The 24,786-nt window shown below is 38.4% G+C and overlaps 1 protein-coding gene across 7 annotated transcripts; it reads right to left on the bottom strand.

The window, feature by feature from the left end:
* Positions 1–59: 59 nt before the first annotated feature.
* MED1 (mediator complex subunit 1) lies at positions 60–24,786 on the bottom strand. Of its 7 annotated transcripts, none has more exons than XM_086357901.1 (18): positions 24,563–24,786; positions 22,414–22,520; positions 19,831–19,909; positions 18,615–18,669; positions 18,378–18,510; positions 17,649–17,677; positions 15,633–15,704; positions 15,074–15,148; positions 14,512–14,585; positions 13,832–13,921; positions 12,758–12,869; positions 12,109–12,233; positions 11,743–11,861; positions 10,729–10,930; positions 8,924–9,019; positions 8,694–8,799; positions 7,066–7,206; positions 60–617 (listed from the first exon to the last, which is right to left on the bottom strand). In XM_086357901.1, exons 1-18 carry the CDS (start codon positions 24,585–24,587, stop codon positions 566–568), a joined length of 1,692 nt encoding a protein of 563 aa, XP_086214027.1. In that variant the 5' UTR covers positions 24,588–24,786; the 3' UTR covers positions 60–565. The 7 variants fall into 7 exon arrangements, with proteins under 7 accessions (XP_086214027.1, XP_086214028.1, XP_086214025.1 ...); XM_086357902.1 differs by lacking the exon at positions 60–617 and adding an exon at positions 833–1,827; XM_086357899.1 differs by lacking the exon at positions 60–617 and adding an exon at positions 833–1,727.

The following is a 24,786-nucleotide window of genomic DNA, read 5'->3' as shown; positions in this document are numbered from 1 at the left end:
AACATTCTCTCTCTTTCCATAGAAGCTGGATTGTGTCATGGTATGTCATAGTATACTTTAGCAATTCCAGGTCTCGAAACTTATGATCTGATTTCTATGAAATAAGGAATGTTTACCTTTAGAGCGGAAAACCACATAATTATATCTCAAAGATAAAATATTGGAAACTGTATCACAAATTCTAGCAGTCCTGGCTGGACCACTTCTAATTGTATTCCGAAGTAGATGATTTTGTTTTCCTACCACTTTTCCTTTGCACTTTCAGTGACTGGCTTATTATGAATGTCTGATTTAAGAGATGAGCTTACTTTAAGAGCAACAAGTGCAGAGATCTTTTAAACGGGCACATTTTACCCGAAAGGCTTATCCTTCCAAGCACTTTTTTAAATTAACTTTTTTTTAAATCTTAGAAATTACTTCCTAAGCAAGGAAGCCAGCTTCAGAAACCTGTTCTCAGGCCCACACACCCAGGTCTAGATGCTACAGCCTCCTCCTGTCCCAGGCACTGTTAATGTTACTGCTTCACGTCCATCAAATAGAAACAACCTTTTAGTTGCATCTCATCTCAGAGCAGTTTTCTCTCAGCAAGAACTACTGATGAATTTGGTGACAGAGGCCTGCAAAAGATAGTAAAAGTGGCTTGAGCAAGATAAATCAGATGAAAACTTCCACAGGTTTTTCTCTAATTTCAATTATCCTTTCCAGTTAACCCATTATCAAGTACTACTCAGGAGATTTTTTTACTTTGTTAAAATTTTTTTGATTGGATTTTTTAAAAGCTGAATAAACAAAAAGTATTCAAAAGTTAAAAATGTATTACACATACACATGGTGCTTTTTATCAAAGAAATTTATTTGCATGTAAATAAACACATTTTTGTAATGTTTTGGGAAAAAAATCCCACAGATTTTTATCTACTTTCAAAAAAATGAAAAACCCCAAAGTATTTACAGAACGGCCATATGCACAGAAAATCAAATTTGAAAGTTTTTTTAGAAAAGACCCTCCCCAACTGCTCCTGATGTACATTTTTAAAACACAAAATTTACAGCTCAGTTTTTCTACAACTGAGCATGTTTCCCAACCTAGCTTCTGAGATGTTAGGTACTTCCTACCCCTCAAAAAAACTTAAGGGTAGAAATAAAGAGGGAGGGAGATTTAGGGATAAAAGGTTAAAAAAATGAGACTGCCAAGGGATTGTGAATGAGTTTCCTATACTGGAATCTGCTTTAAGTGACTCAACTGGATACTATGACTCACTGGCTCCCTGGAAGGCTTCTTTTCAGAATTCATGATAGTGCTGCCCTGTATTTTCAGACCTAGGCCTTAAGGAAAATCCTTCCAAGAGCCACCAACCTCAAGCCTAGTTTTGGCAATTATATCATTTCATTTCACGCCTCCCCCCATACTTTTTAAAATAAACTGATTTTTTGAACCTGGAATCTTCATGTACATCAGAGCAGGTTTTGACCAAGAACCCCTAACATGAAGCCAAAAGACAGAAGAGGAATCAGGTCAAACTAAGAATACATAAGACACCAGCAGCAGAAGATAGGTAGAAGTTGACTTCATGTCCTTGTCGTCTTTTGAAACAGAAGAATGAGTACACCTAGACAGGAGGGAGGTGTCCCAGGCTTGGTTTATTCTGCCTCTTCTCCTCCACCCTGTGGAGAAATGCAGTGCTCCCTGGTTCTCAGGCAGGGTGAAGCAGTTTAGCCCCGGCTCCCTGTTAAGCAAGTTCAGATGCTGGGTCAGTGTGTGGGGTGTGCCCATCGACAATTCAGGGGCTTATCCTTCATCCAGATCCTAACTCGGAATTCTTTGATCTGGGATGAAGACAGAAAGAGAGAAAAAGCTTCCCAGTTTACTCATTTTGGTATTTGTTGGCTCTACTTGGGGGAGCTGAGCCCCTGATATTATGCAGTACATTCCCCATACTTTCCCCACCCAAACTTAAAAACCATTTTAACTTTTTTTTTTTTTCCTGCAGAAACCAATGGGATAAGATTCAAAACTAGGTGAGAAACTTGTGAGAAATCCAACCTGGTTGTATGTCTGAGAAGCTGCTACTGTATCAGCATCACAAGATAAAGCACTCTGGTATCACCTTGCCCATGTCCTCCTTAGTGTCACCCAAGACATTTGACTCTGATACGGTAACCGATAACTTTTCTTGCTCCACTTTGCAATGTTTCGTTTCCTACTTCTTATTACCTTGGGACACAAAAGTGGCAGAGTTGTTGAGAGCTGATGACCAGAAAAGGGAGAACACTAAAGGAAATCAGAGACAGTCAGGAAAGAAAGCCAAAGCTGATTTTCCAACTCTATGCTAACTCCAACCTGCAGAAAGAGCTGAATATAGAAATCTTCTTCAGTATCTGATGAAGTCACTCCATTTATGACACACACACACACACACACACAAATGAATCACCTGGCTTTTTTTTTTTTTTTTTTTAATCCAGAAGAGTTGTGCTGGGGATCGTGCCCCATCCTGCTGATACAGATCCTGAATGGAATCATCAGGAATGGCACAGTGCAGGTGTCAAAATCAAAGTAAGGCCGCAGAATTTTGAGAGGACCCTCCAAATACTGAGAACTTGTGTTGCACTCAAATGGTCTCCTGGATTTCTATATGTATGAGAAGGGCTTCTTATTGATGTCCCCCAGAATCCAGACTCAGACCTGTTCTTCCAAAAAGGTCCAATTGTGTTGCTACATAGTAGCAAGGGTTTATCTTCATGCCCACCTAGCATTCCAGGCCCCCATTACTTCAAGTGAGCTTGAAAACGGTTTTAAGTGAACTATGGCTGCAAATTTTTTACTGTTTTATCTAAGGGAGCATACAGTGGAGTGATTAAAGTCTGGACTCCTTATCCTTGTGATGAAGGGAAACAAGGAGCCCAGTTCTCAGGAATGGCATCAGTTCTCCTACAAACAAAATGCTGGGATATGGACTTTTGGCACATTGTAGAAATAGGAGAACTATGAATTCTGTAATGGTTTTCATGCCACTGGGTCAGGGAGGCTATCCCACTTTTAAACTTTACTGAATCTGAAAACATGTTTACATCCCAAAAAGCCAGCCAAGCTTTCTTTAAAGGAAAAAACTATAAATCAATGCCTCCACAGAAAGGTAACTCCTAATATTCCTATGATGTCTGAACCCTATGAAAAACCTCCTATAACAAAAACACCATTTTGGTTTTCTACTTGACTCCAAAGGTGGGCTCTGACTGATCTGCTTCAGCTTGATACTACATTACCAGCATAAGCCACAAGCTCCCTACCACCAAATAAGCCTCCTCCTTGCCTCCCATCATTTTGAACCCTGAACCTCATAGAATAGAAAAAAACACTGTATAAAAGCAAACAGATAAAGGGTTAAAATATTACAAATAAATAGCTAAAATCATCTTCCCTCCCCAATCACTCCTCTAAGAAACAGACACCAAACATTACTTAAGTGTCCAAAATGACCCAAGTCCTTCATTTGCCCCTGCCTCAAATGGACAACTACCCAAAGGTGAACAACCTTCATGCAAATGCATCAAGGAATGTATTGCTTTTTCATTTCTGCCCAGCCCTTCAAATACATGCACTAAAATGAGTTTAAAACATGGCCTAAAAATGGAAAAAGGGAGAAAAAATATATATGAATATTTCCCACAAAACTGTTTCCCACCCTTCCCTCTCCCTAAGCCCTTCCCACCCCCTCCCTTTCATAAGCAAATATTTTAAAACTTTTTTTTTTTTTTCTGGCAAAGGAACAAGTGATTTGTGGTAACCAGAATCAAACCCTATGGTCTCTTTAGTAGGGTCCGGCTATGCCTTTCAAAATTCATCCCACTTGGTGTCAAAGCCATGCCATTTAAGATTCTTAAACACAAAATCAGACCTGTCTGACTCACTCCTTATGATGATTTGCCTATACACTTAGTTCTTCTCTGGCCATATTTTTGCTTTAAATAGGTTCCTAGTTGCCAATCAGGGCCACATCCATAAGATCGTCATCTTCCTCCCCAATCATAAAGTCAGGGCTGAGCCTTGAGGGCCTGTCTGTAGATAAGATTGTGTTACTTGTCATAGACAAGGACTGGTCTGAAGAGATGGGTGATTTAGACCAACTCTCTGGCTTGATGCTATGAGATTTTTTCTTGTCTCGGTCTTTGTCCCGGTCCCTATCTTTGTCCTTTACTTTCTTCTTTTCTTTTTTGTGCTTCTTATGCTTCTCTGTGCTGTATTCTGGAAGAGGTCGGATGCCATCATCTGAGCTAGGACTGTTCTGATAAGATTTCTCTGCTATGGAGGAGCCTGACTCACTTTCACTGTCCAGATTCTGGGGGGTATATGCTGGTGACTTACTATGGCTGGGAGAGCCACGCTCATGCTTTGGAGTGGAACCACTGATGAGTGGAGAGCCATAGTTTTTGGAAGAGGCCATCTGAGGCCTGAGCCCTTCTCCACCACCTTCCCCAGGTTTCTGCAAAGTCACTTTGGCTTTAATGCTGGGGGATCCCCCATCATGCTTGCTGATGATAATTTTTGCCACACCCGTGCTCCCCACATTTTTAGACTCTGAGGTCTTCTTAGATGAATCCACTGAGCCCCCCGAGGTGGAAACCTTTGATTTGTCTTTATCACTTTTCTCACGCTTGCCCTGGAACTCTCCTCCAGACATGTTATGTTTGGAGGACACAGGATGGCTAGAATTTGTGCTCACCCCCATTTGGCCGTCCATTGGGTCTTCACCCCCAGGGCCACTGGTGACAACCCCATGCTTCAGTTTATCTATGACAGCTGTTAAAGACGGCTTCTTATTTCTGCTGGGAGATTTCCCTTTGGAACTCCCATGCTGGTTCTGAGAGGATGACATGGAAGAGCCACTTGAGGAAAAGGAAGAGGAAGATGCTGTACAAGAGTTAGATGATGGGGGAGTTTTCTGAGACAATGAGCCTGAGGATCCTAACCCTGAAGATGACTTCATACCGGTGCTTGAACTAGTTCCAGACATGTGAGAACCACCAGAACCTGAACTGATAGGGGACTTGGCTTTAGAGGATGGGGGAGTCCCAGGAACAGGCTTCATTGGAGAGGCAAGCTTATCAGAGCCTCCAGGTGGCCTCGAATGGGAAGGGGATATGTTTGGTTTACTTAAAGAAGGATTCATAAGTGATGATGGCTTCCCTTGAGGTTTCATCTTGGTGCTGCTGGAGCCACTGCTCAGTCCATGCTTGGTAATAGGAGAGGAGCCTGGCTTTCCCCCAGACTGGGATGAATTTTTGGATTGGCTAGATCCCGAAGACCCTTGGCTAGAATATATACTGCTACTTAACTTAGAACTTGATGAACCTTCTGATTTACTGCTTTTCATCTTGCCTGAGTTGGAAGCAGAAGATAAGGAAGAATGGCTATGGTGGCTTTTACTTCCTGAGGAAGACACAGAACCACTGCTGGTATACTGACTGTGAGAAGAGGGCTTGCCCACCATCACAGTTCCCTTAGGAATCTGAATAGTAATTTTGGGAATGGGTGGTGTGGCAACACCTGGGGGAGTCTGAGATCTTCCTGAACTGCCTGGAGATTTGGATCCACCTGTACTAGTAGGTGGGGTGAAAGGTCGGTTAGAACTGTGAGATGGAGACTTTCCCTCAGTGTCTGCCTTCTTCCGCTTTGGAGGCTTATCTTTGCTTTTGCCATCATTAGAAGGGGTTCGACTGCGCTTCCCTGGTTTGCTGTCTAATCCTGTCCCTGACAGACTACTATTACTGGCACCATTGCCTTCCTTTACTCTCTTTTGAGTCTTTTCTTTCCCTAAGTCCCCAGTGGTCAATAAAGGACTCTGGCTACCACTGTGATGCTCCATAAGATCTGTAGGACCCAAAGCCTTACCAGCCACTGCTATAATACTGAAATCAACCGTGTCAGCTTGGCTATTGCCTTTAAACTTAGTCTCCCCATTATCACCTCCAAGCATTGGCACCCCCAAAGTATTTAGTGCCTGAGATGCAAATCCTTTGAAATCATCATTATCTCCACTTTGGCTGCTTTCATCAAAATATTCTTCTCCAAAACCACTTTGGCTCTGGCTGTTCAACAAATCAGGATTGAAATCTACTCCATCAGGAAAAAAATGATTGGTAGGTGAGTCACTACTGGGGCTGCCAGCAGCATCTGCAATAAGGTCAGCTGGATCAGTGTATGGATTTTCATTATTATTGGCTTGAAAGACATCAGGGTCAAAGAGGGCACTCTGAGAATGCCCAGAGCTTGAAGAATCTCGAACAGGGGTGCCAATGGGTGGACAATCGTCACTAGTGCTGGGAAGCTTAGAAGCTTCTTCTGCAATGTCTGAAAGGATATCAGTTACATCTGGGCCAATGCTGTCTGAACTGGATAGTCGGACCATCCTTTGAATACTGGGTTGGGGGTGAGGTACTGGTTGCGGGTAAGTTGTTGGGGGAGTACTACACTGGCTTGGAGCTGGAGTGATGTGTGGCGTATCCAGCGTGTCAGCTGTCATGTTGACATCAAAGATAGGGTTTTGTGAGTCAACATCCATTGAAAATAGCTCCCTCTGAAAGTCATCTTCAGTCTGGTGCTTTGGTTTGTCAGGTGGTAATCTTGATGACTTCTTCTTCTTTGTCTTGTTGCTTCCCGAGCACATTTCCATCCGGGGTGAGCCGGAAGAGGAGTTCTGCCTTTCTAAAGGGCTGCTTCCATAAAGGGTTGAGAAATCCTGGGCAGGATTATCTTTAAGAAGGTTCATGAGCATCGGGTGGTTCTTGGTGTTGCCGGCCATCGAAGAGACAGGTGGCGGCGTGTGATGAGGAGGGGTCGGACTCGAGCCAATGGTAGACCCCCCGTTCCCTGTGATTTGCAACAAACTGGTAAGAATTGGGTTCTGAGATACCTTGCTGAAGTCCTCCCCATGGCCCACCGACTCATGCCGATCTTTGATGCTCATGCTCATATTAAACAAGGTGGTAATGGGACCCCCCGGAAAGGTGTTGGTTGGTGTAGTGGTACCACTCATTGGGTTGTTGCCTGTGGTCATGCCATACCCTGGGCTGCTAGCCGGGGGCAGGTTCTTTTTCACCATGTCTTCAACTGTCTCTGCAATGAGGGACAGTGCTGGAGTGTCGGCCTGAATGGTTTCAGCTTTCCTCCGAATAGCCCTCATCGTCACAGGAATCGACATACATCTGTAAAATAAGATGGAAAAAAACAAAATGAACAATGCATTAGCTGCTACTTAAACCAATTTTTCATTTGAGATAAAGGCTTTACTTTTGCCTTAAGTAAAGATGTGCAATAAATAGTTTTCAGGTAAGGCAGAGGACCTGTAAGGCAGGAGCAGTTCTGTAAAATGCCAGAGCTTTGGATATACCCATTCTAAAAAGAATCTGGAGGAAGACTTCCCTGATGGTCCAGTGGCTAAGACTCCATACTCCCAATGCAGGATGCCTGATTTTGATCCCTGGTAAGGAACTAGATCCCACATGCCACAAAAAAAGATTCGCATGCCACAACTAAGAGCTGGCACAGCCAAATAAATATTTTATATGAATGAATGAATAAAAAGAATCTGGAAGGAATTCCCTGGTAGTCTAGTGGTTAGGACTCCAAGCTTTCACTGCTGAGGGCCCAGGTTCAATCCTTGGATGGGGAACTGATATCCTGCAAGCCACATAGAGGAGCCAAAAAAAAAAAAATCTGGACCAGGAGGCAATCATCAACCTCCTTTGACATGCCACCAAAAACAAACCAATCCTAAACAGATGTCCAAATAATTAGATACCATACTAAACTAAAATAAAACTGGTAATAATGACCTCAGTAAGAAAATGCCCTCCTTTGGGGACTTCACATGTGATTAATGGTGTAAATGTATATACAATTTATCTTAATTGATGAACCACTAGAAAAATCTCTTGACCCATCAAATTCTATACTTAAATAGCTTAAATCACCCCAAAGCTATCTGTGAAAAGTACTACCACTGGCAGGAAATCCTTTTTATTTTAAAGCAAAGCACTTTTTATGTTACAGATAAATTTATGTTTATAAACATGTTTGAAAACAATTTGCTCTACACTATGTCAACAACCTTTCTTAAAAGACCAGATAGTAATATATTGACTTTTTAAGATTATATGGTTTCTGTCCAGCTACTCTGCCACCTTAGCTCAAAAGCTACCATAAACAATATGTAAAGGAACAGACATGTGTTCATTTACAGGCATGTCTTATGTGTCAATAAAATTTATTTTTATTTACTAAACAGACCACTCGTACCTGCTCTAAAAAATCTTGAAATTACATATTAATGCTTCCAGGAAGCTGAATGGCTAAAGTATCTTCCCACATACTGCTGTTTGACATATTACATGTGTTTTTTACAAAAATGACACAGAGGAAAAGTGAAAAAAAGATCTACATTTTTTTCAGCTCTCTCCCTCATAAAAGAGCCCTAACACTGGGTCTGAAGTTACCTACTTTACTTCCTATTACTCTTATGAGATTTATAAAATCAAAAACTCATATTGCTTCTAGATCCAAAAGCAGAGAAGTGTGAATTCAAAGCAGTGACTAAATGCCTTCCTCCTAAATTTCTAATTCATTTATTACTGAAAACAGCATTCTTTATACACCTCTTAATGGTACTCTGATGAAAAAGGGCCAGTGCTACCTTTGAACAACTTTGGCAATGAAGTCATCTGTGCAGATGAGTGCATCTGACAGCCCCTTGTAGAGTTTACAGCTCACATGTGTTGAGTCCTGCACATCCATTACCACTGAAAAATAAAACATATAGGAGGTGTTTAGGATGGATTTGGCTTCAGTTTCTGACTTTTCAAGAAGAGATAAAAGGACCAAACTGCTACCCTGAGAGAGGTGCTAACCACCCACATAACTCACCACACACCAGGGAGTCATTCACAGGGTGCTGAAAAGACACGCTGAAACGAGACTCTGAGAGGGGACACACTTCAAATTGGAGAAGCCCTGGAGAATCTAAAAGGCAAAGAAAAGGATCATAAAATAATCAACTAGATAAAAAGACTTGAGATGTGTAAATAGTAATCATTAATTATGAAATCCTTTCTCTCCCTCACTGGAAACTAAATCCCATATATTTTTTTAAAAACATGAAACCCACTGGCACTCACAGGTGATTGAAGAAATCAGATTCCCAAGAATCTACCAGTTTATGTTATAAATACTCTAAAACAAAGTAAACTTCAGTTTTTTTAAATGAAGATATTTAATCCCTAAATTGATAAAGTCCTTGGCAGATATAAACATCCTGCCTTGAAAATCAATTCTGAAAATAAATGTGGCCAAGAGGAGTTTCTCATTCTATTTGATAAGCATCAGAATCACTGTCATAAACTCTGCTTTCTACTAGTATACAGCTGTTAGCTATACATTCCATAGTTTGGTAAACATGGACGTAGGGAATACAATCTAAAATGATATATTTATGCCAAATACACTTACATATAACTATCATCGTTGGTTTCTAAGCCAAACATGCTGAAAGCCCAGAGACAAGAATTATATACTTTCTTGGGGAAAAGTATGTATCTCTGTAGGACTAACTTCATAACTATCTCACAAAAACTCATTTTTAAATGCTCTAAAGCTATGTGGATAATCTCCTAGGATTGAGATACATGAAACAGAAGGGTCATAAGGATACTTGCACATGTTCTGTGTCATTACTTCAACTTTCTAAAATTTTTCGTTTCTGGAACAATTCTTACTCCCATAAAATATATGTCCTGATTTACCTTCTGGGTTTCTTCTTGCCTACCATTTGAATGGCACAGTTCTACCACTGAAATGTTTACAACTAATGTAAAAAATTAACTATGATTAACTAGAGCAGCCAAAATTCATATCAAGATTTCTAAGAGCAAACTGTGTGAAAAACATCAGCATTCCAGAATCCTGGGAGAGAAAGAAAAGGGCACAGGTCTCATCTGTTTTTAAGCTATATGATAAAATTCTCCAAAGAAGGTGGAGAAAATATACTCAGGATTAAAACGTGAGAAGCACTGCCTAACAACCTAAAATTTAGGTGTCAAGAACTCTCTTCCTACAAAATTTCAAATTATACCTTATATATCTGCTGCAAGATTCAGGGCCCTAGGTACCCAATTACACCACTGCATGCAGAAAAACAGTAAGCCCATTGCAAAAAAACTCAGTAGTTTCCATATGCCAATATACAGATTGCTTCCATCAAAATTATCCACAGAGCTTAAACTAGATTCCCAACTCCTCCCACAGAAATTCTAATTAAGTTCATTTGGTATGGAAACCAAATATTTGTAGTTTTAGAAGCTCCACAGGTGATATGATGAGCCACCAAATTAGAGAACTACTAGAGTAATCAGTCGGAGAAAGCAATGGCACCCCACTCCAGTACTCTTGCTTGGAAAATCCCATGGGCAGAGGAGCCTGGTAGGCTGCAGTCCATGGGGTCACTAAAAGTCGAGCACGACTCAGCGACTTCACTTTCACTTTTCACTTTCATGCATTGGAGAAGGAAATGGCAACCCACTCCAGTGTTCTTGCCTGGAGAATCCCAGGGACGGGGGAGCCTGGTGGGCCGCCGTCTATGCGGTCACACAGGGCAGACACGACTAAAGTGACTTAGCAGTAGCAGAGTAATCAGTACCATTTACCGGTAAATACAGCAAAAGGAAAGGCAGTACCTTCCTTCAGAATAGTTCTTTTGACACAGCTTCCTATTAGGGTGTTATAGGCCACTTGGTGTCTGATCAGATTCAGGATAAGAGGAACCCGGCCAGGGTGCTGAAAGGTGATTTTGCTAACAAGGGTTCCCTGTAGACTTCTACCATCTGGAAGAGGAGCATCCTTGTTGAGGAAATAGCAGTGCTGTTGACCTGGAAGAGCCTGGGCAAAAAGAACAAAGGGAACAAATGCTATTTACTCAGCCACTGTACTCCAACCACAAACTATCCTGAAAAAAAAAAAAAAAAAAACACCCTACTCCTCAAAAATCAGCAATTTCTTGCCACTCACTCACTTGGCTGAAAAGACCCCTTTTTTCTAAATGTTCTGCCAGTGGTTTCCTAACCTAGCTAACATAAAAATTACCTCAGAAATCTGTATAAAAGGGGTCCCTGAACAGTAAGTGCAAAATTTTTATTTTTTAATAACACCCTATGGGACGGGGGAGCCTGGTGGGCTGCCGTCTATGGGGTCACACAGGGTCAGACACAACCGAAGTGACTTAGCAGCAGCAGTATACAGTTATAATGGAGCCAGAATTGAGGAACTGTTACTTTAGACTATTGTCAAACATTCAAATAAATTCAAGTTCAGATGTGGTTTAAAAACCGTCCTTAATTCACTCATTCCAGTACTTTCTTCTCTGTAAGTACTGTGTAGATCAGAAGTTCACAGCACTTGAAAGGATTAAACAGCAAGAATTCTTAATACCTACTTATAAGCTTATAAAAGTTTAGAATACCATTAAGAGACTTTCATTTGAAATTTCAACAATTCAATGTACATTTTTCCTAACTTGGAAGTTACGTTCTTTTTCAGTACATTTCAAAGATATCTGTAATTTCCTGCCTGAGAAAACAGGACATGATCTGGTAAGCCAAAAGAATGTCTTCTGATTTCAGATATCCTATAAAAGGAAGATTCTGATCTTGGGTCCAACCATAATCTACAACAATCCATAACGCCTTACTTACAGCATAAAATCGCATGTTGTGATTCAAAGGTAAGGGGTCAGGATCCTTTGACAGTTCAAATTGAGTGATCAGTTCATAGAGGGGTACATAAGTTGGCTGAGTTTCAAACAATGGAATTCCTGGAAGAGCAAAGATCAATATAATCACAGTAAGATGAAAATGTTGACAGCTCAGTTTTCCCTTCATTCACCCATTTATTCAAGAAGTACTTACTAATAAGCACTGACTAGTTCAAAACACCATGATATCTATACCTATCACTAGTTTTTTGAGGTCAAGACTGAAAGAGGGCTAAGATAATGTGAATTTGAAGTTTGCTTTTACTTTTATAACAATTATTAGCTTCTGATGCTGCTTAAAACTCACCTGTGCAGTTCTGAATTTTCTGAACAAATGCTCTAGATACTGGAAGTGGCTGGGGAAATTTCAAGAAGAAACAAGCAGGAAGATCAACACTGTTGGCACTGGTAACTAAGGAGAAGGAGGGAGTCCTTCAAAAAAAAAAGTAGAGGATTGGGATTCTGAATTGATGTAAAAATGAAAAGTTCTCAACACTCAGACACGTTTGTATCATATAAACACATACAAAGACTATCAAACTTCACTCTTTGAACTTCCTTCCCCCAATTCCAAAATATCCTATTTGTTAACCCTAAAGTATCTTATCGAACATCTATCCTGAAACACGTTCTCTAGTTATTAATATTACTCCAACATAGCTCCAGATCAACATAAAGTCCCATAAGAAAATCCCATAGAGCAATCACTAAACCACTAAGCCAGTGGAAGTAGCACGGTTCTCTTCTTTCTCTCTCATGATAAAACTGTGTTCTATGAGCAGACTTCAAAGAGGAGCATGCAAATACCGAAAAGAGAAATCAAATGGATAAAACAAAAAGCCCACCCCTAGGAAGTCAAGTGTGGGAAGAGCCAAGTCAAAGTAATACTTGTTTCTTATTGGGCTTAAAGTTGAAAAAAAATGGACTTTGCTACCCTAGAATTATATTTCACTTACCATTTGTTGTCAACTGGATGTGATCCCATAATTAATGGTGCAATTGGGAGTTTATACATAGCAGATGTTCCTTCGATTGTCACTGATGCATTCATGCCCAAAGATCGAGGAACTGGGAAAAAGAAAAAAAATGGTATTCTCCAGAGTAACACAAATTATAAGGATCTTAACATTAAAAAAAAAACAAAAAGCTAGCTTCTGTGTAATTTGTCAGCCCTAATTATCAGATTCTATACCTATATAACTTAGAAATGCTACAAGTACCTTTCTAACAAACCAATAATTCTGTTAGTAAATAATACAAAATATAGGAAACAATGCAGTCTAAGGAAAAAAAATTTTAAAGACCGATTACCAATATTAACTTATTTTCTCCAACTTCAGAATGCATTTAAACAGAATTATGACTACAGACAGTCAATGATTGAAGTTAAAAAGGGGAGCAAAATGAGGTATTAGGCCATTTTTCATTAGGTTTTAGTTTATTAAAGTGCAAATACAGGAATTCCCTGGCAGTCCGTGGTTAGAACCCTGTGCCTTCACTCCCAAGGGCATGGGGTTCCATCTCTGGTCAAAGAACTAAGATCCAGCAAGCCATGTAGTGCACCCAAAAGTGCAAATACAAAGTAAGATCCATTATTTTAGTTCTTTAGTAAGTTGGTTAACTTCTTTACCATTAAAGTAATGATTAAAGCAAATTTCAAGTCAGATCATTTACATTTTCTCATTCACTCATTTACTCATTCAAAAGGATCAATTAAGCCTTTATTATTATGTATGTATATCCTATGGAAAGGAGCCTGGCAGGCTACAGTCCATTGGGTCGCAAAAGAGCTGAGCATGACTGAGCAACTAGATGACAACAAACGTATATATACATATGTATATATGTATGAATGTGTATGTATATATCAGAAGCAAACTCTGGTAGAAATGGAAAACTTTGATAGGGATGGCATATTTACTTGTGAGTAGCAAACCAGAAAGTACAGGCAGGTCTGGGCATTCAAATTTTTTAAAATATTTTTTAAACACTGAGCAAAACCTTTAGTTACTTTATAGTGAAAGTCTTACCATTATTCTCATGCAAAATGATAGGGGATGTTGTCTTATCATCCAGCAGGTCAGAAGGAGAGGCATAATACTTCAAGTTCATTAAATGACCTATGAAAAATAAAACATCACTACTTTATCAGGTAACTTACAAATAAAGAAAAATATTCCCTTCCTATAAACCTATATACAAGAAAATAGTTTAAAATATGAGAACTCATGATCCAAAGCAGCTTGTGAAATACGACAGAAGCATAAGTATTATTTCTAGCAGCAACAATTTACTTCACAATTAAAAAATATGAAAACTAGGGGAGGGCAAGTATTGACACCTTAGAAACCACTAAAAAATACACAAATGAGAGGGGTAAATTTGGAGTCTGGGATTGGCAGAGACAAACTATTATACAACAGTGTCCTACTGTATAGCACAGGGAACTACGTTCAGTATCTTATAATAAACTATTATGAAAAAGAATAGGAAAAAGAATAAAAGTATATACAACTGAATCAGTTTACCATATACCAGAAACTAACACAACATTGAAAATCAACTACATTTCAATTAAACAAAAAGAAAACCATCACAAATGACTAGTAATTTTCACCTTCTGCTTATAAAACCAAGATGAAATTTTAAGTAGTAATCTTTCAACTAAAAATTAGGTTTTTTTCTAAACAAGCAAAATAGCATCACATACCCCCACTTCTTGGAGTGAGATAGCCAACACTTCCATGAAGAATCTTGTCCAAGGGACCAGCATTGGTTGCTTTCCTGCAAGACAAATGATCTATGTTTACTTACATTTAAGCCCTGAAGGTATTAGTATATAATGTCATAATGAGTTCAGCCCTTACACATCTTTTAATTCTATCCTAATGACTCTATCTTGGGCATTTAACAATTATATTTCACCCTCAAGGTGAAGGGATAATTTCTAAGAATATACCAGTGTGTAATATGGTGAACAAAAATTACAACTATAATATTATTTATCAGAAGGGAGGCCAGGTTTCACAAGTCTTCTCATAAAACCTATGGAATACCAACCAACAACTTAGGGATACTGATATTCAGAAAATGGAATGCAATCATTTGGGAAGTGAAAGGATATGGACAAGATGTACAGTACAGGTAAAATACAGATGCATAGTAACATGCATCTATAATACATATTTTTTAAATAACAGAAGCCTAGTAACCTATAGACAAAAAACTTTAAGAACAAGGTCAAAGAGAATTGATACTTTAGCCAGTCTTACCAATACATAACTGCCATTTTAGATAGATCCTGTTCTAAGGATTGGAGAGCCAAGTACATTTTAGTCTTCAGTTTGCTGGAAAGTAAACAGAACAAGAATTAGTTAACGAATATACATATACACAAACACTGAAAGCCTAGAGAGCAAATCTACCTTGGAAGCAACTTAGATATCTATTAAAAAAAAAAAAAATTAAAAAACAAAATCATTAGTGATCTACCAAAGCTAGTTTTTATCTCTACTTAAAAGACCAAGCAAGTAAGCAGAATCCCAATTAGGTTAAAAATATAAAACCAGTCCCATGACAATTTCTTTCAGCCTAGAAATCAATATGCTGAAGATACCTCAAGGATTATAATCTACCTTCTAGCACTATAATCATTAATGCAGATACTGTTTATTTAAAATACCTTTAAAGGACATTAATTAGCTGAGTTATAGACTGTCAGAATGAATAGAAATTACAAATGAGCTAGGGCAGAAGACTTGGCAAATTTCTAAGTACAAAATGATTTATAGATTTATACTAATTTTTCAAACAAAAGCAAAAAATACTTACTTGTCCCCTGGAAGGTTATAAAGATTAACAAGACCCTTAAGGTGCTTAGAAAATTCATCAAAATTTTTTTCCCTGTAAGATGTTCAGGGAAGAGGAGAGAGGGAAGAGAATAAAACATATAATTACTACTCAATCGTATCAGCAAAAATCAAGGCTATATAAAACTAATCTTAATAATTTGCTTTTATTTTTCCCCCCAGAGTTTTCTGGAATCAATCAAAAGTTGCAAAAGAAAATACAATGTTCTCCTTTCTCTGCTCCATTTTTTGGGAGAAGGTGCTAATAAACAGTATAAAAGATAGTCAAAAAGACCTGTTACCTCATATACTAATTTGTTCTTCAGTAATGAGACTTAGTTTAAATAAAGCACTTCTCCTCTTAATTTGTAACTGAGATGACTGGATGTCATGAGGAAAAAAAATCTTTTAGAGAGAAAAAGGAAGTAAATAAATTAGGAAGATAGGACACTTTCATGTATACACTAAGAGCAGAGAAAGGAAATGAACAGTGGGAGAGAGATGGGAGACCTAAGTAAAGGCAGAATAGGTAGTGTGGAGGCAAACGATATATTTTGAAATGTTCCTATAACAATCCTATAACAAGATTTACCCCAGGAAAAAGAAACTACTACCAGGAATCCTGGCATCCTAAAACCTAACATTCAGAGATGGATTCTTAGTCAAATAAGCTTTTATAGGCAGGAATCCAACACAACTCAACAATTCTAAGTCTCTATTCCTTTTTCAAACTTAAAAAAAAAAATGTCTGTTGAAAACTGTACTGCTCTGACAAATGTCAGATACTTGATCAGGCATTTATTGAATACTTACTGCCCAAAGTGCCATGAAGACACTAAAAAGAAACAAGAGCAACAGCAAAATATATTCCTTACCTTAAAATCATCATCTATACAGAGTGATTAAAAATACCTGGTAAAGACTAATATTCTTTCTAAAGTTCCCACTTCCAAACATGCTTACAAATTAACTTTAGAACACCATCAGTCCATAAACTGGTACAGTCTCCTATTCTACATTAGAACCAGAAATACTGGTTTCCTGGACTATTCTGATAATACATCTTTGCTAGACTTATTGAGTAAATGAAATCATAAAAGGTTATTTTTCTATGTTGCATTGCAATTTTTCAAAGCTCATTCAAATCTGGTGTATTTGGCTGTAAGGACATTAAAATGATCACTGGAAGGCTGAGTGTAAAACTTATTTCTCAATGTTAAACCCATAAGATTCCTCCGTGTGATGTCTGATAACTGCACTATATTTAAAACATAAAATTGATGTAACAACTTTCTCAAATTCCCAGAGAGTTAATTCTGGGTTTAAATTTAAGCATGGAAATCTCCACTCAATTAAAGGAGAAAAGATAAGCCAAAGACAAAAGACATCAATTACTAAAAGAGACTGTCTTCAAGCCTAGCACTTTACTATGATTTAGGACCCATAAACCTGAAATATAAAACAATTTTTCTCAAAGTGAAAAAAAGTTCTTTCCATAGTATAGACTCAATTTTCTCAAGCTTTCTCTAATTCAATAATTAGGTTCTATTTATTTTTGTTCCACAGAGAATTCCTAAGGTTAACTCAGCAGTTCTCAACCAGGAGTGATTTTGTCCTCCAGAGGACGTCTGACAATATCTGGAGATATTTTTGATTATCACAGATCAGGAGGTTATCATAGATCCTAACTAGTTGGGAGAAACCAGGGATGCTGTTTAACATTCAAGAATGAACTGGGCAACTCCCTAGAGCAAAGAATCTCCCAACCCAAAATGGCAATACTGTCAAGGTTGGGAAACCCTAGGATAGATGGAATAGAGTGTTAAAAAAAAAAAAGCTAAGTCAATTCTGAAAGTGATCAAGTACAGACTCTGAAAAATCTTGACCCAAGAAAATAAAGTTGTTCCTTAGAAAAGTAAATTCTAACCATTCTCAAAATGTAACTATAAAGAACAGCACTGTCTGCCAATAAAAGGGAATGTAAATGTCAGCTGCTCACCTTAGCTGCTGTACAAGCTCTGGACAGCTCTGAAATTAAAGAAATTATGTTAAAACTCTAAGCTACTTTAAAATGCTTGAAGACATCAAAAGTTTTTTTCTTTTTTATTAATAACACATGCTTTTTAACAAAAACATTAAAACTATAGAAGGTCCTTATATTAAGATATCAAAGACATCTTCCTACTTGGTAAACCATGGGGTTGGGTCATGAAATTAAAAATCAAATATATGAAATACTTTATAAAGGAATCAACTTTCAGTTGCTTGTTTAAAACATTAGGACCTCTCTTTAAAGCCATCCTTGGAATTCATATCCAACTGTCTGGTTATACACCTGTTACATTCGTCTCTATTACAGGGCTTTTCAGAGACATTAGCTATATACAAGATTATCTGTCCTTCTTGATTATAAGTTCTTTGAGGATAGGAATTTAAATTGTTCATATCCCCAGCACCTATTGTTCAACTGCGGCTCATGTTTGTTGATATGAATTGGAAAAAGTTCCTCTGGTGTTTCTTCTTGTCAAAGCCTTTGGATGATGTCAGAGATGGACCCAGAGTATTCTAAATTCCACTCTACAGCTACTGATGTTGTAGCCCATCACATCATCTCTACAGTGGCTCGTGAAAAAACCTAAACCCAAGCTATTTCAAACCCCAACAATATCTTTAAAAATTAATGTCCCTAAGTAAACCCCACAGATTCCAGTGAAATATCAACACATACCACAGGATTCTCCCCATGGTGAGCCACTTTTACATCACAAAGCTGTCCTGCAGGATCTAACTGCACTTCCACATAGAACATATCTGACGTGATGTAACATTCAGTGCCACTGGCACTGAGATGAGAGCCCAGTCTAGCAGGAACAAATCAAAACAAAAATTAATAGAAGACACATAAATAAAGCCACCCAAAGTCAACACTAAGTTAAATATTTCTGCCTACAGATATACTACTTACCCATTCTGTCTTGCTATAGACTCCAAACGGTCAGTCATTGCTGGTAAAGATGTTACTACAAAAGGGTGAAAAAAAGGAAATCACAAAGCATGCTCCAAATAACTTAAATAGTATTCTTCAAAGACAGAAACATCCTGAGGAGTGTATCTGTCCTTCCAAAGCCATAAACACATTCAATAGTCCAAATACTTGTAATCTGCACAAAGCTTATCTATAGTTCAAATGCTTATAATTTGCACAAAGCTCACTGATAAGGCTTAGCTGCAGCCTAAGCAATAAGGGTCAAAAAAAAAAAAAGATCTATTTGAAAAAAACTGGACCTTTCTCCTTTCACTTTTTCTTTACTCATTTGGGACAGGTTATCTTTAAAGACGGAGAAGGCAATGGCACCCCACTCCAGTACTCTTGCCTGGAAAATCCTATGGATGGAGGAGCCTGGTAGGCTGCAGTCCATGGGGTCGCTAGGAGTCGGACAGGACTGAGCGACTTCACTTTCACTTTTCACTTTCATGCATTGGAGAAGGAAATGGCAACCCACTCCAGTGTTCTTGCCTGGAGAATCCCGGGGATAGGGGAGCCTGATGGGCTGCTGTCTATGGGGTCACACAGAGTCGGACACGACTGAAGTGACTTAGCATAGCATATATCTTTAAAAAAGACATACTTAGGGACTTGCTAGTCATCTAGTGGTAAAGCGAGTATGGATCCAATCCCGACTCATTTATGATAATCAGTGTAAAACCTGTTTGTCTGTTTTTACTCTCATTTTCCTTCAAAACCAGACAGAAGTAGTAATTATAAGCTTGAATAATCAAGCTCATGACTTAAATTTCATGTTTGCTTTCCTGAAAACATTTTTTTCTTTCCTCTTTTTGTTTTCTTATGAAAACATTCTTAATAAATACTGTAAAAGTCTTACAGTCAAAAAGTCCATCTTCTTATTGAGTTAATTAGGAGAGAACATGTGAAGGAAAAAAATTTCCCCCTCCTATATGCTATCTTAGTTATCCTTCATCAATTATTTTTTGAGTCTCTACCAGCCTTCAAAATAGAATAAAAAATAAATGTTTCAAAAGTTCAGGTAAAAGTTCATCTCAACTTCATAATGAAATCAAGAGTGAGACCTACCTATCTCAACTTACATTTCTAGTATAAAAGTCTTTCCTAAACTGGAGCGTTTTTAAGACGTTAGCATATTTCAACAATGTTTACAAACCTTTGAGAGCTTTCTGCAATGTCTCCAAACAGCTGACCAAATGTTGGTGCCCTCCAGAACTCATTACAACCCTCTTCTCCTATATTAAAATAGGAAAACATTTGAGGTAAAAATTAACCAAGCCAATAGTTTTTGGTAAACACATACATTATTCTAGAAATAATATTTCAGGAGTCTACAGATTATGAAGTAGTCTATATACTCTATATTTCTTATATATTCTAGATAATCTATAAATTTTTAATTGTTATTTTGTCCATCTGTCCAACAGAGGAAAGGTTAATCTACTGAATACATGGATACACCATATCCATATCCATGAAAGGAGAAAAGGGTATTTTCACATCTAGGACTTCTCTGGTGGTCCACTGGTTAAGATTTCATGCTTCCAAAGCAAGGGATGTGGGTTCAATCCCTGGCTGTGGGACTAAGATCCCACATGACACAGTGCAACCAAAAAAAAAAGTCTACAACAAAGGTATTTCCAGATCTAAAATAATTTTCAGGGAAAAATTAGAAGAATCAAAATGTAATAAATGCAATCAGCCTCCTGCAGAAGATGACTATATCCTAAGACTCACAATGGGGTGGCTCAAATTTGACAATTCCCAAACCTAATAAGGTGATATGCATGTAATCTAAGAAATACAACCAAACCTTAGTCAAACTACTGGGCCAGCTAAAAAGTTCATTTGGATTTTTCCATGTTACGGAAAAAACAGAATGAAATTTTTGGCCCACCCAACAGACTCACTCTAGGAAACAAGATACATAATCCAAAAATCCAAAGAGCAAAAATTTAGCATAATTTTTCTAAACCTATTCAAGGAAGCAGTTTCTCTCTGTACAACATTCTAGTCCCCAGAAGTATGAGCAGTTTTATGATACAAGGATAGGTTTTGAGGCTTTTCCACGCCCTAAATCCATCTTTCTTGGCTCTAATTCCATGCTCCCAAACATCTGCTTAATTAATAATCCAGATTCCTTTATACCTTAAATAGACAAGGACTGTGTCCATTGCTCTAGACAATGGATACCAGTATTTTGTTAACTGGAAAGACAAACCCTCATTAATAAACAGGCATTCTGACTTTCATGTTAATCTACTGAGATTTTGTTAATATGTCAGTTTTAAAAGGGCTTCCCCAGTGGATCAGCAGTAAAGAATCTGCCAGCAGTGCAGGAGCCACAGGAGACATGGGTTTAATTCCTGGGTTTAGAAGATCCCCTGGAGGAGGACATGGCAATCCACTCCAGTATTCTTGCCTGGAGAATCCTATGGACAGAGGAGCCTAGCAGGCTACAGTCCATAGGGTCGTAAAGAGTTGGACATGACTGAAGAGACTTAGCATGCACACACACAGTTGTTGAAAATTCTTCAAAATCTTTTACATACCAATAAAAGTAGGTTTCTGAATCTGCAAAAGTAACAAATAGACAATGGAAGGTATGGTGACCAAACCAAGAACTGGTAACCCAAAAGAGGGTCTTAGTAGCCACCTGGAGTCCTCTAGCTCATGATGTTTCTCTAATGACAATATCATTTAGAGGTGGTATCTCAAACTAGAATATGGCTGCCTTCTAGTAAAAAAAATGACAACCTCTGAATACCCATACTGGAAAAATTGTCATTAAGACTTAAAAAAACAACAACAACAACAAATCTTTTTTATGTATAAAATCCTGAGCCAGAAGATGTCTGTAGAACTTAGTTACAGAAATCTCTAAGCAACATGACATTTTGGTGTCCATTATCTCATTTGATCTTTACAGCAAAACTGTGTGAAAAAGCCAACTGGTATTGCTCATCTTACTCAAACCGGTGTCTCTACCTTCTAGATGAGGAAATTGAGGGTAGGAAAAAAACAAGTAATTTGTCCAAGGTTATACAGGTAGTAGTGGAGTCAAGATTAAAATAAAGGTTTTTTTGACAGCAAATTCAGTTCTCTTACTAGTGCTGTGCTATACACTCACCCCACTCCCTGTATTCCACTTAACTAAGGGCTCCCCATACTGGTGAATGCCTCAGGAAGGAGAAAGTACTGTAGAGAAAATCACAGAGTAAACAAGTGAAGTTAATTAAAAATGATTGCAAACTCTACTACCAATATAGATACAATGAAAGTATTAACACATTAGAATCAAGGAGCTTGACAGGAAGTAAAAAGTAAATGTTTCTCTATATCAGGCTATCATGTGTATTTTTTTTTTTGGCAGCGCTGTGGGACTTGTGGGATCTTAGTTCCTCAACCAGGGATTGAACCCAAGGTTACAGTAATGAAAGCTGGGAATCCTAAACACTAGGTCACTAGGAAACTCATTATGCTTTATAAGTGTGTTTCTTACAACTTTTGCCTAAAATATCCCAGCTTACTATAACTCATGATTAACAAAATTCTACTAACATATCTTCTTCTTAGGTAGACTCTTAAAAGTTGAAAGCCATCATGTTCGTATGATGTTATGAGAAATAAAACTGAAGACACACCATAATAACTAGCTAGAAAAAGTCTACATAGGTAACTTAGCTTATCAAATAATTTTCTAAGCACAACACTTTATCCAGTTCACCATAATCCTCACCATGACTTGACGCACAAGCTTAATGGTTTCACTCCAAGGTCTATTTTGGTTAAATTTTGCATGGAGCCGTTCCAAGAGAGAACTCATCTTACTCAGCTTTTCCGACTCTAAGATATAAATCAGAAAACATCATTAGCAACTCTTCGTTCAAGACCTTCCACAGTTTTTCTTGCAAACAAAACTCCCATACTTCATCCTGGTACGAACTCAGTTAAAATCTTTTCCAATATCATTTACTTCAAAATACACAAAGAATTCATTTCTAATAACAAGTAGACAGAAATTATGGGCCTAATCTAACAAACACTATAGAAGGGGACTGCTTTCTCTTCAGACTTAATGAGAAGCAAAAAAAGAACCACCTCCAGTCCTGAGGATCAAGACTACTATTTAACAACAAAATAATTTCATGATATGCCTGAAATCCTTTGCATGACATATACAGAGCATACATTTGAACATGGCCTTACTATGGTTAGTTGGTTTTCAATGTGAAAATACAGACTTTCTTAATTTTTTCACATTATTTTAAGAGATCAATTTGTAAGTATTATCAAGAAAACAAGCTTCATTTGCCATTCAGCTATTTCCTGTTTGAATTCAAACTGTATGAACAAGGAACATGTCAAGTGACTAATGGATGAGTTTCAGGCACAGGTAAGAGAAAGGTAGAAAAGAATGGATCCCAGATAGTGTTTGAAGGAAACTCCTACAACCTCCAACACTCCTGTAATTCTTTTAACTGCTTAACACGAGCAAGGACTGTGCTGGAGACCAGCAGTGCAAAAATACAATATGCCTGAGATGACATCTGTGAGGGGGTGTGGATAAGTTAATGTGAAAATAACCATCACACAAAGCAAAATGAGATATGCTCTTAAAAATAGACACATTACTATCAAAATTCAAAGGAGGAAAAGTGTGTAATTAGTTTAGGGATGTTACAGAAAAGATGTCTTGAAAGATGAATAGAATGTCAGCAATCAAAGTTGAAGTAGTGACATCTTCAAATAGAGATTCAACTCCTCCCTCCAAGGCCTTCATCTTCTGGAAAACTGTTCTTGGGGCTGTTTCATCCAGTTTATGATTCTGGAGAAATGTTTGGCAATTCCCACATTTAAGACATTCACTCAGGCACTATTTTACATCTCAGAGACACAGCAGTGAGCAAACTAGACAAAATTCCTGCCTCACTAAGATTCCACTTAACACTTGTCATTCTCTGCACCCTCTTTCCTTTCTCCTTCAAACACACCTCCCTTCTCTCCGTTGAGAAGGCCGATGATAAATATCTTTACAAAAATGCTTCAATGAAACTTTTTTTTTGAGCAACTATTATGTGCTTGGAGAAGGAAACGGCAACCCACTTCAGTGTTCTTGCCTGGAGAATTCCATAGGCGAAGGAGCCTGGTGGGCTCCGTGGGGTCACAGAATCGGAAACGACTGAGTGACTAACACAACACAACATTACGTGCCCAGGACAATACAATGATGAGTAAAGCAAGATCCTGCTCTACTAAGCTCAGAGTACATTGGAGAAGACAAGAAAATAATCGTGTATCAATAGAACTATGTCCGAAATGCTAAGGGAGCATCTAAGCTGAAATGTGGAACTTTAGAGAATATAAAGTTACACAGAAAAGTGTTTTTCAGCAGTTCTTAGTTCAGATATTTAAAGACTGAAATTAAAAGCATTTTTAAAATATACAACACCACAAGATATGAACACTGTGACATTTTTGAAAACTACTGGCTTTTAATACCATAAGGACCTATCATTTCATTCACGCCAAAACATCTTACAGTACTTTGATATACAGCGTTCTATTACTGTTTTATATCATCATTCAGATTTCTCTTCTGAAAAAGCAAGTTTTACATTAACTTGCCCGGTCTCCCATCTCTTTAGGCTAAAAAATGCTCTGAGGCCCAAATGTTGCCCCTTGCCAAACAGGAAACCTTCACACTCAAGTTGGGAGCCCCCATCTCGCCAAAGTCGAAGCTCTCCATCACCAAGGAAGGCAGTCAGACTCTAAAACTCAGACATATCCCGCCTCCTAGATCCTGAGCCCTCGGGAGAGTGGCCCCCGCGGAGGCATTGGCTCCCCCAGCTGTGTCCCGCCCCCTGATTTCCCCCTCAGTCACTCACCCTCGGTCTCCCCCTGAGCCTTCATCCTGACGGCGGGGAGGGCCTAAGTCCTACACAAGAGGATATGCCCTTCCCCACCAGTAATGGAGGAACCAAGTTGGTTCGGGCTCCCGGGACGCAGGGCACCTGCAGTCCCACTCTTCCAGGGAAGACTCAGTCTGAAGTCCCCGGCGGCAAGAAGAGAAGGGTGCTCGCGGCCGCCGCCATCTTCCCCAACGGAACTT

The sequence above is a fragment of the Bos grunniens genome, chromosome 19 (genome assembly GCF_055505025.1).
Source record: "Bos grunniens cultivar Pamir isolate PY7600 chromosome 19, Bosgru_T2T1.0, whole genome shotgun sequence".
NCBI lineage: Eukaryota > Metazoa > Chordata > Mammalia > Artiodactyla > Bovidae > Bos > Bos grunniens.
This window is presented reverse-complemented; position numbering and strand designations above follow the sequence as displayed.